General features: G+C 37.5%; 1 protein-coding gene across 8 annotated transcripts in view; it reads left to right on the top strand.

Annotated features, from left to right (window-relative positions):
* Positions 1-15433, top strand: part of CAPRIN1 (cell cycle associated protein 1) — a 38490-nt gene that overhangs the window by 11662 nt on the left and 11395 nt on the right. For 7 of the 8 annotated variants that reach the window (XM_036326274.1, XM_036326275.1, XM_036326278.1 and 4 more), the window contains exons 3-11: positions 4658-4720; positions 4830-4916; positions 8578-8816; positions 8902-8984; positions 12097-12234; positions 12591-12643; positions 12721-12807; positions 14295-14450; positions 14534-14642. In XM_036326274.1, coding sequence (XP_036182167.1) covers positions 4658-4720; positions 4830-4916; positions 8578-8816; positions 8902-8984; positions 12097-12234; positions 12591-12643; positions 12721-12807; positions 14295-14450; positions 14534-14642 — 1015 coding nt within the window. The remainder of the gene's footprint in view (positions 1-4657; positions 4721-4829; positions 4917-8577; positions 8817-8901; positions 8985-12096; positions 12235-12590; positions 12644-12720; positions 12808-14294; positions 14451-14533; positions 14643-15433) is intronic. The other variant, XM_036326273.1, reaches the window with a different exon arrangement.

The following is a 15433-nucleotide window of genomic DNA, read 5'->3' as shown; positions in this document are numbered from 1 at the left end:
ATCCAGTTCTAAGTCTGCTTTTATTAGTGATGATGATATTGCTAAATATGTCAATTCTTGCTGTGAAGATGACAATTTTGTGGAAGATATTGGAGAAGGGTGTCCCTCTATTTTAACATTATATGTCTTGTTCAATTTTTTTTTCTTCTAGTATTTTATAATACAATCAGCAAACAATATATGTCAGAGATGAAAACAAATGTAGTAAAGGTTTCCTTAAGTTTTTGAATATGTAACTTCATTTACTTGCGATTCATAATTTTTTTCCTAAACTGCTATAAAATCAGCAAAAATGCCTTGGCAATTTTAGCATAGTTCCTAGGATATTGGTTGGCACGCAAATGGTTAAGACAGAATCTAAGAGGGCAGGTTTTGATTATCAGTATTATGGTAGTCTTTCTGATGAAGTTATCTCTTTATGCTAGGAAAACAGCCCTTCTCCAAAAAAAAAAAAAAATGCTTAATATATATTTTATGTGGATGATATGAGTAGTTAACCCATTGGTCTAATGCCACCTACTGGGGTTCGAGTTCACAACCCAGGCATGTGCCCCAACTGGGAATTGAACCGTGACCTCCTGGTTCATGGGTTGACACTCAACCACTGAGCCACACTGGGTTTTAAATTATGAAATGCCCTGGTCGGTTTGACTCAGGGTTTAGAGCATTGGCCCATGCTTCATTCCTAGTCAAGGGCACGTACCTGGGTTGCAGGTTGGATCCCGGGCCCCAGTCAGGGTGCATGCCGGAGGCGACCAATCTGTCACATCATGTTTCTCTCACATCAATGTCCCTCCCTCCCTCCCTAAGAAAATCAATTGGAAAACTATCCTTGGGTGAGGATTGACAAAATAAAATCAATTAAAAAGTAAATTATAATGAAAAAACTAGAAACATGGTACAGTAACATAAAATCACAATAAGTTGATGTATGAGCTTTAATAGAATCATAGATCTTTATTTGGCTGCACAGAGGTCTTTTTACATACTTTTCTAATGATGGTATTCCATGAAGATTTACGTCGAAGCTTGAGTTTCACATAGTAAACTGCTTTTCATTTCCTTTTTAACCTTGTTCCCAGTTACTGCTGTATGAGAGATTGCTTTAAAACTTAACATCATTATATCATGCATCTGGATTCTGCCTTTCAGTGATTCAGACACACTGGGGTTGGTATCTTCTCCATGATGGCTGGGTTCTCAACTGGGGAACTAAGGCTTGTTTACTCACATGTCTGATGCCTGGTCTAGGATGACTCCTAACACTAGCATTGTTGACCAGATTCTTGTACAAGACCTCTCTTCATGGCTTGGCTTCTTCATAGTATGGCAACCTCAGGCTTATTGAACTTATATAATAACTTGGGCTCTAAACATGAGTGTTTTTAGTGACCAGCAAAGAAACACTGCTTTTATATCTCAGTCTTGGAAGTCATACAGGATCACTTTTACTGTACTGTTTTGTTTGAAGCCCACTCAATTCAATGACAGGAGAATTGGACTAGTTCTTAATGGGGTGGTGCCAACATCACATTGTAGGAAAGTATGTGGGACTGCAGATATGGTAGCCATCTTTGGAAAATGGAATCTGCCACAGACCTCTGGATTGGATGAATATTAACATTATTATGTAGAAAATTGGAGCTTTTCTATCACAGGATAGCTTGTCCTACTAGAGGTTAGTATAGATTCATATTTAAGAATTTTTATAGGTGTAAGTCTTGACACTATCCTGAAATGTGTCAATCTTAACATATTTTATGTAGCATGAAATTAAAATTTTATAATACAAATTATATGTTCGTTGCAGAATATCTAAGTATACAAAACAAGGAAAAGTAAAGTAGTTCTACTTACAATTCTATCATTCAGGTATCATATTTGTTTTTATATATATATACTAGAGGCCCGGTGCACAAATTCATGCACAGATGGGGTCACATAGGGTGGCCTGTGGGGATCAGGCCCCAGCTCGTGCCCCCAGCCCCACAGCCCTGCCTGGCACCCCACCTTGGCCTGGTGCTGCCCCCTTACCTGCTCCACCATCCCGCCTGCGGGGAGATTGACCAGAGCTGGGCCCCCTGCCCAGCTCCCTCAGCACCAGGCAGCCGGGTGGCGGCCCCGTCCCCTCCCTCTCACGCTGCCGCTGGTTGCTGTCTTGGGGCGATAGGGCCCCCACTTGCACCTGCCTTGGTTTGGCTCCGCCCGCTCACCTGTTCCACCATCCTGCTGTGGTCCTGTTCTCGTTGGGGCCCATTGGGGCCGGCAGCGCCTCCACTGCTGCCTGCTGCCAGCGCCACATTGCCGACACCTGCCATGTTCCGTGCTGCCCCATGGTGGTCAGCGCATGTCATAGCGAGTGGTCAAACTCCAGGTTGAACAATTTGCATATTAGGCTTTTATTATATAGGATAAGTATTTTTTTTTTTTAGGAGTTTGATTTGACATCTATTTTGATTGGCATACATGTTTGAAGTTCTCAAAACATCTATATATATACTACAGGCCTGATGCACGAAATTCGTGCAAGGGGCTTGGCCCTTGTAGCCGTGGCCTTCACAGTCCTGGCTTCGTCAAGAAGGTTGTCCAGCCTGACTGGTTTGGCTCAGGGGATAGAGCGTCGGCCTGTGGACGCAAGGGTCCCAGGTTCGATTCCGGTCAAGGGCATGTACCTTGGTTGCGGGCACATTCCCAGTAGGGGGTGTGCAGGAGGCAGCTGATCGATGTTTCTCTCTCATCGATGTTTCTAACTCTCTATCCCTCTCCCTTCCTCTCTGTAAAAAAATCAATAAAATATATTTAAAAAAAAAAAAAGAAGGTCGTCTGGCCGTCCAGTCTAATTAGCATATTACACTTATTATTATAGAAAAGGCTAAGTGACCCACCCACCCACTGACCGGCCGGTACATACGATGTGCACTGGCAGTTTAAAAATAAACGTTGACACGTGCATGCGCAATACATAGAAAGCTCTGGCTGGCGCTAATCGTATGCGTGTTTTAATTTTATAATACTATATTATATATACTGTTTTGACATGTAATTTTTTGCAGTAACGTAATTATCACATGAATCTTCTAATTAATTTTTTTCAATGTGCATGAATCTGTGCACTGGGCTCCTAGTTCAATGATAAAGTTAAGCTTAGCTATATAAAACTCTACCCTATGAGGGATATAGAGTACACTCAGTGTGAATTATTTTCTAGATTCAGCAACAATTTCCATGAAAAATGTATAATACCATAAAAAGGGAAGATAATAAATGCCAGGTAACAGTTTTCCTTCTCCCTCGTATTTTAACTGTGTACTTGTACTAAATTTCAGGGACTCCGTCTATGGGCATATGTTATATTATCCATATATTTTTAAATAGAAGAATTCTGATTTTAATACTGTTACATCCTAAGTTGAAATTAAAAGCAAATCTTAACTAGCTTAGTTTTTTATTTCTTAAAAGTAGCCTACCCTTTTAAAAACGAAAAAATATGGTTCAGGGTCAGAGGAGAGGGAATAAGTAGAAATCTAGATGAAGGGGGAGAATTTTAAAATTTTTATTTAAATTATATTATTTTGAATTGTTTTTAGAGTATTTTGAGGTAGCTGAGCATATCTTTTGCACCTGGGGTTAGGCTTGTCAGATCAGTGTAAAAAAACTTGATTTTTCACCTAATAAACTTGATTTTATACCTTTTTATCTGGAGGCTTATTGACTATGTGAAATAAAATAGTCCATAAAAGAATAAAATTAGACACTTTCATCTTCCTTTAAGTTTTGATGATCATCTTGGTTTTATTTACCTCCAGTAAAACTAACAAATTGTGGTAGGCTTTTTAATTTGGGGTAAAATGGTTATGGTATTTTCTCTTTTCACCCATAAAACAATAATTGAATTCTTGACTAGGCTACATTACTTGAGTATCTTTTCCTTGGGATTTTTACTAATAGTAGTAGCCTGGGAAACCTCCAGAGTTTTCATCTTAGCAAAAAAAGAAAAAAAAAGATGACCAGGGGTTAATTTTCTGCCCCCACTCCCGCACATTTAATTCCATTTTTTGAGAAAATGACAAAGGAAAGCTGCTGACTAGTGTACTGCCCACAGATGATATGATGATAACTTGAAGTATCTGATGTTTTTAAGGAAAATGGATGAGGCACATTGACAATAATATGTACACGGGTCTATTCAGAAAAATACAACTTTATATTACTTGTGAATTCTTTTTATATTACTTATGTAAATTCTTTGGCAGGGGGAGGGAGGGACAAAAAATTTTAACACTTATAAAATATCTGATAGGCTCACTTGGGTATAAGTGGTTCCTAAGCAAATTGTGGCCCTCACCCATGTGGGCTGGAGGAACCATGTGTCTGGGTCGTCTGATCTATACTTTTTTTTTTTCTTTTTAGAAACCTAAAGAATAAATGTTGTCAATGGCTTATGATATAATATTTGATACCATTTAGCAGTGGCTGGAGTATTTCTATTCATTTTTAGCTCACTTATTTTATGTACTAATTCAAACTGGAATATATCGAAAAAGCATATTTAGGGCAAGATTTGAGACAGACTTAGGATTATGTGGGTTTTGTTATTTTAAGCTAGTATATACTTCCAATATGGAATATACTTTTTTTTTTTTTTTTTTTAATACAGGGCAAGCTTGATGATTACCAGGAGCGAATGAACAAAGGGGAACGGCTTAATCAAGATCAGTTGGTAAAGATGCTACATTTTATTTAAGATTATGTGTCCAATATTGTTAACAACAAAATTAATTTTGTGTTTGTGTTTCCAGTAAAGTTGTGTTTTGTCTTTGTTATTTTAGGATGCTGTATCTAAGTACCAGGAAGTCACAAATAACTTGGAGTTTGCAAAAGAATTACAGAGGAGTTTCATGGCATTAAGTCAAGATGTAAGTAAAAGGTGGTATATGTGTATGAAATACTAAAAATATGGAAGGCAGAAAATTTTGTTGTTTCTCTGTTTTTAGTCTTTGTCATTACTATTGATAAGCTCTTCAAAGTGAAAAGGTTGGATCCAATTATATCTAAGATGCTTTCCAGTTTTGTAAAGTTTACCACATGAAAGGTAGTAGATGCCTTTTTAAAAGGACTGACTTTCAGATATGACAAACTTGTGTAATAGTTACCCTAAGGTTTTCATTGGTTTAAAAAATATATAAGCATGGTAGGGATTTATTTTATATATTCCTTCATGTGCAATGACCATCTTACAAGTTCCTTAAGTATCAGAAAATGGGCTTGTTTATATAGTTGGTAACTATTTTTCCCATTAGAGATCTTAAGGAATGTGGCAGACTGATACATTGCTCTTGATCTAACAAAATGGAGTGTTTTCCCCCAAACATCTTTTGATACGATAAAAGCCTTTAGGAACAGGACAAAAATGAAATACAAAGTCAAGTAATGTGTTCAGAGTTGAGACCAGAAAATTAATCTTTCTGAGTTAGTGTTAACTTATTTGGACAAAGGCTAACAGTGTTAGAATATAAAGTTGTCCCTAATTTGATGAAATGAATAAACAATTTATTATGTGACTAGAGGCCCAGTGCATGAGATTTGGGCACGTGGGGGTTGTCCCTCAGCCCGGTCTGCACCCTCTCGCAGTCCGGAAGCCCTCGGGGAATGTCCAGCTGCTGCCACTGTGCTTGCCAGCTATGAGCCTGGCTTCTGGCTGAGTGCACTGACCACCAGGGGGCAGCTCCTGTGTTGAGTGTCTGACCCCTGGTGGTCAGTGTATGTCATAGTGACCAGTCATTTTGCCGTTTGGCCCATTTGCATATTACCCTTTTATTATAATAGGACCAAAGGCCCGGTGCATGCAATTTGTGCACGGGGGGTGGGGGTTGCGGGGGACAATACCCGTCAGCCCAGCCTGCACCCTCTCCAATCCGGGACTGCTGGCTCCTAACTGCTCACCTGCCTGCCTGCCTGATCACCCCTAACTGCCCCCCCTGCCAGCCTGACCATCCCTAACTGCCTCTGCCTGCTAGCCTGGTCACCCCGAACTGGCCCCCCGCTGGCGTGGTTGCCCCACACAGCCTGCTGTTCAGTCATTTGGTCATCCCTCACTAACCCCCCTGCCGGCCTTCTCGCCCCACGCAGCCTGCTGTTTGGTCGTTACTACTACTGTGATGGTGTCCTGGACAATTGGCATATTCCTCTATTATTAGTATAGATAGGATGAGAGGCAGTACAGTACAAAGATTATGAGTTCTGATTCTGGAACCAGACTGGTTTGACTACTGATCCTGCCATTTTTATTTAATAATTGTATGATTTGGAATGGGTTACTTAATTTCTCTATTCTTTGATCAGTCTGGATTTTCCAGAGAAACAGAACCAGTAGGATAAAAAGAGAAGAATGAGACAAGGGGGAGGAGAGGGAAAAGACTATCACTCTGCTTCTGTTTTCTAATCTATAAAATGGCAGTTATAATACTACTACCTACCTCATCCGAAGGTTGTGCTTAGAATAATATTTGATGCATAACTAATAAATTTCACGCAAAACTAATGTATTTCATGTACTTAATATTCTTACTTATTAAATTCAATTAAAGTTTGATGATATCTTTCAGAACTGAAGGAAATTTAATTTACATTCAAGTAGGGATTTGTTCCCCTTAGCTTAGGTCACAGCCTCAGTCTTGATGAACCATGAACTCTGCCCAACTTCTTTTTCTGATACTATACAATTTAATAAATATCTATTTCTGAAGCTACTATCACTATGCAAATGAAAATACTTGTGTCCTCCTTTGCTTTTATTTTAACACTGGTGTTTTTAGCAACTTTTCACTAGGCCTTTAACTTTACTGGCCATCCTTAGGTTGTATTTGCCACAATTATTGAACACTTTTCTTGTTTGGCATTCAAGAGCTTTTTAAAACCTAGTCCAGCCCACTTGTTCTAATTTTCATATTCTTCCCTACTTGAGCTTCTCACTTCATCTAATGTGACTGACTTATTTATTTATTTTTTGCTTTCTTGACTTCACTTCATATTCCTCCCTGTCTTCCTATAATGTTTACTGTCTCTGGCTACCTATACAGACCTCTTTACCCTAAAAGCATACTCCCCAATATGATTGAAAGGTCTTCCATCTTTGGAGTAGGTGGTCCTTTTTCTCCTTGTTCACCCTATGTTAAGAAATCTCATCTTTCCATTCATATATACTACTACAGGCCCGGTGCACAAAATTGGTGCATGGTTAGGGTCCCTAGGCCTGGCCGGCGATCAGGGCTGATCGCGGCCTTTTGGCTGCTGACTGGGGCCTTCTTTCTCCGGCTGCCAGCTGCCAGCTGCCAGCCTGGGCCTTCCTTTGTTCTGCGCCGCCCCCCTGGTGGTCAACACACGTCATAGCAAGTGATCAAACTCCCGGTCTCCCAGTTGAACTCCTGAAGGGACACTTTGCATATTAGCCTTTTATATATATATATATATATATATATATATATATATATATATATATAATTTTTTTTTGCCAATATTGCTAAGATACCATTTAATCTACTATCCTCTCTGCTGCCATTATAAATTTGACTTACTGCAACCTTCATTATTCCTTCCAGGTCTTCCCTATTTCTCCCTTTATTATATGTTTTCTATGTCCTTATTTTGGTCCTCTGTTTCCAGTTATCTGAGTGAGTCTCAAGAAAGGGAGAGTGTGGGAAGGAAAACAATGTCGTGGCTCTTGGAAAGATGCACTTTTCTTTGATCACACACTGATGTGATGAATGAGAAAAGAGAAATATTTGAGTTTGATCGATGCTCTCCCTTCAACCGTGCCAGAAAAGAAAAAGAGTGTAGTGGAGAGAAAACAGTGGGAAGAATACATTCATATTTAGCTTTTATCGGTCTTTTTCTGCCATTTTCTTTCTCTCTGCTAGTATCTGATTACTCATAAAAACAAGTCAGTTTTAGTTACTATTTTCAAGTGTTGGAATGCCTTTACCAGCAGGGGATTCTTTGGGTTGAGGTAACAGTGGTGAGTGTTGACGCTTCTTTATGAATCAGTAATAGGTACTTAGAACTTTGGACCATTTTTCCATAGAGAATATATATATATATAGTTAAGATGTTTTGTTGTGGTGGTTGGGGTTCTCTTTTAATCGACTCAGGGCCTAAATTAAAAATCTTAATCATTCTTTTTATTATGGGAAATTTCAAAACTAAAGAATATAATGAAACTCTATGGACCATATCTATCTTCTACACTTATCATTTCATGGGCAATTATGTTTGGTACAGTATACGCACACCTACTTCCCTACTCCCTGTTTGCTGGATTATTATGAAGCAACTTCCAAATATATCATTTTATTGGTAACATTTCAGTAGCATAATACCTTCAGTAATATAAAAGATGTGTTCTGAAATTCTAACAACTGCTTAAAGTAGATCATGTATTAAACTCTCTTTGTTAGATGGGGTCACATTTAACTCATTGAGTGAAATACGTCTTATTTACATTGGACCTGAAATGGATTGAATTAAAAGAGTCTTCAAGAAAACTTCTTTTGATGTCTTAACGTTTATATTCCTATGCAGATTCAGAAAACAATAAAGAAAACAGCACGACGGGAGCAACTTATGAGAGAAGAAGCTGAACAAAAACGTTTAAAAACCGTACTTGAGCTGCAGTATGTTTTGGACAAATTGGGAGATGAAGAAGTGCGAACTGACCTGAAACAGGGTTTGAATGGTGTGCCAATACTATCTGAGGAGGAATTGTCATTGTTGGATGAATTCTACAAGTTAGCAGACCCTGAACGGGACATGAGCTTGAGGTATGGTGGTATTTGATAGAAGTTTCTAAATGTTATTTTAAATTGACAATTGAAAGGTAATTAATTAGCTATTTATTATTATAAGGTTGAATGAACAGTATGAACATGCCTCCATTCATCTGTGGGACTTGCTGGAAGGCAAAGAAAAATCTGTATGTGGAACAACCTGTGAGTATTGCTGACACTTTATCTTCTATAACAATAAAAGTGTAATATGCTAATTAGACCAACAGCCGAATGACCTCCTGGATGAAGCCAGGGCTGCGAGGGTCGAGCTCCTTGCACGAATTTTGTGCATCGGGTCTCTAGGGATTTTATAACTAAGAATCTTTAAAAATTAGTTTCCTACTTAAGACTAGTGTTAATTGAAGAAATTTTAGAACTATATAAATAATATCTGCTGTTTACTTTTTTCATTTTGTGTATTTTGTGTGTGTATGAATGTGCGTGTGCGTGCATGCCTATAGGTCAAAACACTAACAACCAACCAAAAATCTATAATGATGGGAGCCCTAACTTAATGTGGGTTTGTTTATAAATAACTTAACTCTGCTTGAGGTGAACAGATAAACACCAAATTGACTTTCCAGTTTTTGGTTATTAGTTGGGGACTGGTTTTTCCTTGTAGCTGAAATTTTGTGAAAAACATGTACTGCACCCCGTATGGTCATTGTCTTAGTCTCTCTTTAATTTTTCTTAGACTTTTGCTAACTTGGGGACATTCATTTTTTTTCTCTTTTAAAAAAGGTATTGATATCTAGTCCAGTTTTCTATATGTGATCTCCTTAACCTGAAATATGCAATTATATGTTTATTTTTTTTAAAGGACATTTAAGTTTCACTAAGTTAATTAGGAGGAATTTTAGGTTTTTAACTACGTAGTAAATCAGGATATAGCTCCTTATGTTGATTGTTTATGAAGTTGATTTAGCCAAATAGATATTTGAACCTATCAAGGTAATGTTTATACCTTGTTTTTAGCTATTGGGTTGAAAAGAAATTAAATTGGATTTTAAGTTTTAATTGGCAAAACAATATGATACAACTTGGTGTGTACAGGAAATGTGTAAAATCATATATGAGGAATCAAGGATTCTTTTATATCATTTCATGTAAAATATTTTTTTTGGTTAACTTGTGTTATCTATTTCTTTGTAAAACATATTTTTAGATTTTTTTATTTTATTTCTGCTATAAGTATGTACTAAATTTACCACTTGAAGTTTGGAAACTGATATATGTGCATAAGCTTGTTAGCTTAAAAAAGTAGTTTTAGGTAAAGGTTGATCAAATTTTCATGAACATTATTGAGGAATGAAAGCGTTAAGCATCTAACCTTGTAGCTTGTTTTGGTGTTAGTTTCTGCCTAGTCTTGCTCTTGCATCTTAAGAATGTCACATCTTTATGGCTAAAAGAAAGTTATTAATGTACTCAATATTAGGGTGTTTTTAAAAATTTTTTTGTTGTTAATTCTCACCCAATGATATTTTTCCATTGATTATTTTATTTTATTTTTTCCATTGATTATTTTAGAGAGAGCGGAAAAGGAGGGGGAGAGGCAGAGAGAGAAACATTGAGTTGAGAGAGACACAATGGTTGCCTCCCGAACTTGCCCTGACTGTGACGGGGGGATTAAGCCTGCAACCGAGGTACATGCCCTTGACTGGAATTGAACCCGGGACCCTTCAGTCAGTGGGTTGATGCTCTATCTACTGAGCCAAACCAGTTAGGGCTGTTTTTTTAATCCTCACTTGAGGATATGTTTTTTATTGATATATATTTTTTTCTTCTTAGCAAGGGAGAGGGGGGAAAAAAAATCAGTGTGAGCCAGGGTTGTTGAACCTTCAGCCTGTGTATGTGCCCTGACCAGGAACCGAACCTACAGTCTTTTGGTGTACAGGAAGACACTCCAACCAACTGAACTGCCCAGCCAGGGCATTAGTGTTTTTATATGCATTCAGTTTTCATGCATTTTTTTTTTAAATAAATAGTTCTGAGTCATGAATCTTTGAAATGTAGAGAACGGAAAACATGAAGTGTTCATGTTGTTAATAATTTTATTGTTAATAGGATTAATTTTATTATAAAATTTGATATAATATGGTCCCTGAAGCTTTATTTTTGTGGTGTGTGACCTATGAAGGAATAGCCTTACTCTACATTTGCTATATAAGGCCAGGAAATTGAGCTTTTAATTCTTGACCCACACCTTTGCCTGCTTTCCTGCCCTCCTTATAGCCTAGTGCAGTGCTCGGCAAACTCATTAGTCAACAGAGCCAAATTTTTTAAACTTAAACTATTTAGGTAGGTACATTGTTATTAACTTAATTAGGGTACTCCTAAGGCTTAGAAAGAGCCACACTCAAGGGGCCACAGAGCCGCATGTGGCTCGCGAGCCGCAGTTTGCCGACCACTGGCCTAGTGTACCAAATTCTGACAATTTAGCCTTTTAAATATCTTGAATCTGTCTACTTCTCTTTCTCTTCTACTTTCCTGCCTTTCTCTTACCTAATGCAGTCTTCTAACTGAACCCACCCCCTATGCCTCATTAAAATCTTATACTGGCTTTATTTTAATTACATTTTATATACATTTATTTCAAGACCTTGCATCATAGGGCCCTTACCAGTCTCTCTAGACTCAAAGTTTCTTGAGCTTTTTCTTACTCCCTGTGGTTCAGCCACAGTGCATACTTGCATTTTTTTTTTTTTTTTGTATTTGGCACGCTTCTTCTTTGTACAGGGCTTTGTAAAAGCTGTTGCTTCTGCCTTGAAACACTTCTCTACTACTCATCTTCCAGATCTCAGCTCTTCCAGCACCTATACCAGGAAAGCCTCTGGTGGTCTCTCTGAGTAGGTCCAATCCATTGTACTTCTGTGTAGTACTTTTCACAGATGTAATTTGACTGTTTTTTTGTGAGTATTTGATAACTCTTCTTTATTGGGCTGTAAAGTTAGGGAGGGCAGATACGGTATCTTTTTTACATATCTTTTTCTAGCCCCAGTGCCTAGCATGTTGACTAAAATCAATTAGATGCTATATTGAATGAATAAATGACAATTATCAGCTATTTAAAAAACTAACACAAAATCCATGAAGTTTAATACAAATATGAGCTTTTGTTCCCTGTCCTATACTAAATTTCTGTTCTTGATGGAATTTAATGTTTTTATATGTTTTAGTAACGGTGAGGTTTTTTTCTTACAGTATTTTGTAGGATGTTGAATCTTCAAGTCAGGCAACCTCAAATAGTCTTAACATTATAATAATCTAATTTTAGATAAAGCTCTAAAGGAAATTGTCGAGCGTGTTTTCCAGTCAAACTACTTTGATAGCACCCACAACCACCAGAACGGGCTATGTGAGGAGGAAGAGGCAGCCTCAGCACCCGCTGTTGAAGACCAGGTCGCTGAAGCTGGTGAGTAGTGAGGGGGAATGAGGTTTAGTTTACAGTCCGGGTTTTACTTTCCTTTGCCACCACCATAATCTGTATGCTGCTTTATAACATGAATTCTAAGAACAGGAGGAAGTTTTAACATAGTAGCTCTTAATTGACATTATACCTGACCCAGAAGTAAAACTGAAACTGAAGTAATTTATTAAAACTGAAATAATTTTTTCTGGAATAAATAGTAAAGAAAGTTCTTTCTAAATACATTATTGTAAGAATGATAAAGTATAGAAACTTATTGTTAACTATAAGTTTATAAATAAATTCAGAGTAAGTGATGGTAAACTGTTAAAAAGGTTCCTTATACTCTTTTGTATCTTTAGAACCTGAGCCAGCAGAGGAATACACTGAACCAAGTGAAGTTGAATCCACAGAGGTATGATTTTTATATAATGCTGGTTTTCCCTTTCTGCCTTTCAAACAGAGGTCTCAAACATTTATTTTGCTTTGCAGTATGTAAATAGACAATTTATGGCCGAAACACAGTTCAGCAGTGGTGAAAAGGAACAGGTAGATGAGTGGACAGTTGAAACAGTCGAGGTAAGAGTTCTGTTACAAGATTGATTAATTTTTATGTCTCCTAAGAGCAAATTAAGATTGTTAGTCTTAGTACATTTATTGTAATAAACTCTTTACACAAGACTGTTAGGTTTAAAAGGTGATTTGTTTATCCCTGTTGAAGTTTAATAGAATCACTGATGCTGATCCAGTTTCAAAAAATTATAACCATGTATAACTTAAGGTTAGTGTATTTTTTTTTTAAAATATATTTTGATTTTTCACAGAGAGGAAGGGAAAGGGATAAAGAGTTAGAAACATCGATGAGAGAGAAACATCGATCAGCTGCCTCCTGCACACCCCCAACTGGGGATGTGACTGCAACCCAGGTACATGCCCTTGACCGGAATCGAACCTGGGACCTATCAGTCCGCAGGCCGACGCTCTATCCACTGAGCCAAACCGGTAGGGCAAGGTTAGTGTATTAAAGTATGTGATTTGTTATTAGGTTGCTCTATAAAAACCTGGGTTCCCACATGGGTAACCTTTAGAAAAATCCTACTCACAGGGGCTATATTGAAATGTCATCTTAGACTCCTCCTCTCCTTCACCTTAAGGCTGTTTGGTTACCAGGTTCTATTATCTCAATATTCCTTATAAAGGAAGATTATGACTTGCTCAGGCTTAACAGGTATGACTTCCCCTGGCTTAAAAAGTCAAACAGAAGAATATATAAAAATTCGTAATCCTCACCTGAGGATATGTTAATTGATTTATTTTTTAAGAGAGGGAGAGAGAGAAAGAAAAAGAAAGAAAGAGAGAAACACTGATGTGAGAGAGAAACGTTAATCAGTTGCTTCTCATAAGTGTCCTGGCGGGGAATCAAACCTGCAGCCCTTTGGTGCATGAGCCACCTGGCCAGGCAGAATATACATTTGATGTAATAAAGTTCAGTGATTTTTTTCCAGCAGAGCAGGGAACTATTAAAAATGATAACCAGGAGAAATTATTAGAGCTAGGAAAAGGACACAGAGGGAAAGTGAGGTTTGGCTTTTGTAGCAGTTTAAGTGAATTGATGGACCTTGACCTGTAATATTGGTTGAGAGGATGGAACGGTGGGAACTCAAAGCTTGATAATAATAGCTAACATTTTTTAAGTGCGGACTACACATTGGATACTGAGATATGTATTTAATATAGGTATATAGGTTTACTTAATATAGAAGGCTTAGCAGTTTACACAAAAGGCATTCTTTTAGGAAATAAATAACTGGTAGTCTTTCTTTGAAACCAGTCTATAAAGTAATTGTGAAATGCTACATGGTAATCATGTGGAATGGCAGCACATTAGAATTTTAATATTGATCAGAATGTTAAATTTGACATAATTGTGATCAGTTTGAATAACTACATTAAAATCTATTCTGTTTACAGTATAGATAGCGTATGTAGTTTGGGGATCTGTCCTGATGGTAATGAATGGAGCGCTTTCATTCTGCCAATCCACTCCCCTCCCCTTCTCCCTTTAGGTGGTAAATTCGCTCCAGCAGCAACCTCAGGCTGTGTCTCCTTCAGTACCAGAGCCCCACTCTTTGACACCCGTGGCTCAGGCAGATCCCCTTGTGAGAAGACAGCGAGTACAGGACCTTATGGCACAAATGCAGGGGCCTTATAATTTCATACAGGTATGTGCAGTTTAATGAAACACTAACAGAGTACCTAAGTGCTTACATTATTTATCTTAATTCCATTGTATTCTCCCTTGTAGGATTCAATGTTGGATTTTGAAAATCAGACACTTGATCCTGCCATTGTATCTGCGCAGCCTATGAATCCAACACAAAACATGGACATGCCCCAGCTGGTTTGTCCTCCAGGTTAGTAATGACATATTTTTATGTGAGAAATAAATATAGGGTCAATGCTTTCAGGTTTTGTAAAGTTTGTAAAATTATTTTTTTCCTTTTAATGCTTGCTTAACTTTTAGATCTACCTTTTAATTTGATAAGAAACATTTTTTCCTATAATGCAAATGCTATCTGTAGTTCTATATATTTCTTAATACTTTTAAAAATCTATATATTTTATTGATTTCAGAGACATAGGGAGGGGGGAGAGAGAGAAAAACATCAATGATGCACATCCCCTACTGGGGATCGAGCGTACAACTCTGGCATGTGCCCTGACCAGAAATCTAACCGTGAACCTGGTTCATAGGTTGATGCTCAACCACTGAGCCACGCCGCTGGGCTTTTTTATTACTTTTTATTGGTATATAAAAATAGAAAAGTACATACAAATGTACATTTTGACGAGTTTTCATAAACTGAAGACATCAACACTCAAAAATGGAACATTATCAGTACCCAGAAGCCTATTTTTGTCACCTTTCAGTCACTGGCTACCCTTCCCCCTAGCTCCATGGTAATTACTTCCTGACTTATAAATCTATAGACCAGTTTTTCCTGTTTCTGTAATTTATGTAAATGAAATTTTGCTTGGACTTTTTAAATGTCAAGATTAATCTCAGAATAAAAAATAATAGAGGTGTTTTTTTCTGAAGAATGTTTGCAGCTTTTTGAAAATGAGCTTTAACAGTCAAGTGGGTAAGGGAATGCTTAAGAGAAAAGGTGAAGATAAAAAGACAGTTGAAGTTTCAGACGCAACA

This window comes from Myotis myotis, unplaced genomic scaffold (assembly GCF_014108235.1).
Source record: "Myotis myotis isolate mMyoMyo1 unplaced genomic scaffold, mMyoMyo1.p scaffold_m19_p_10, whole genome shotgun sequence".
NCBI lineage: Eukaryota > Metazoa > Chordata > Mammalia > Chiroptera > Vespertilionidae > Myotis > Myotis myotis.
The sequence above is the reverse complement of the archived record's forward strand: the minus strand, read 5'-3'. Positions and strand labels throughout refer to the sequence as shown.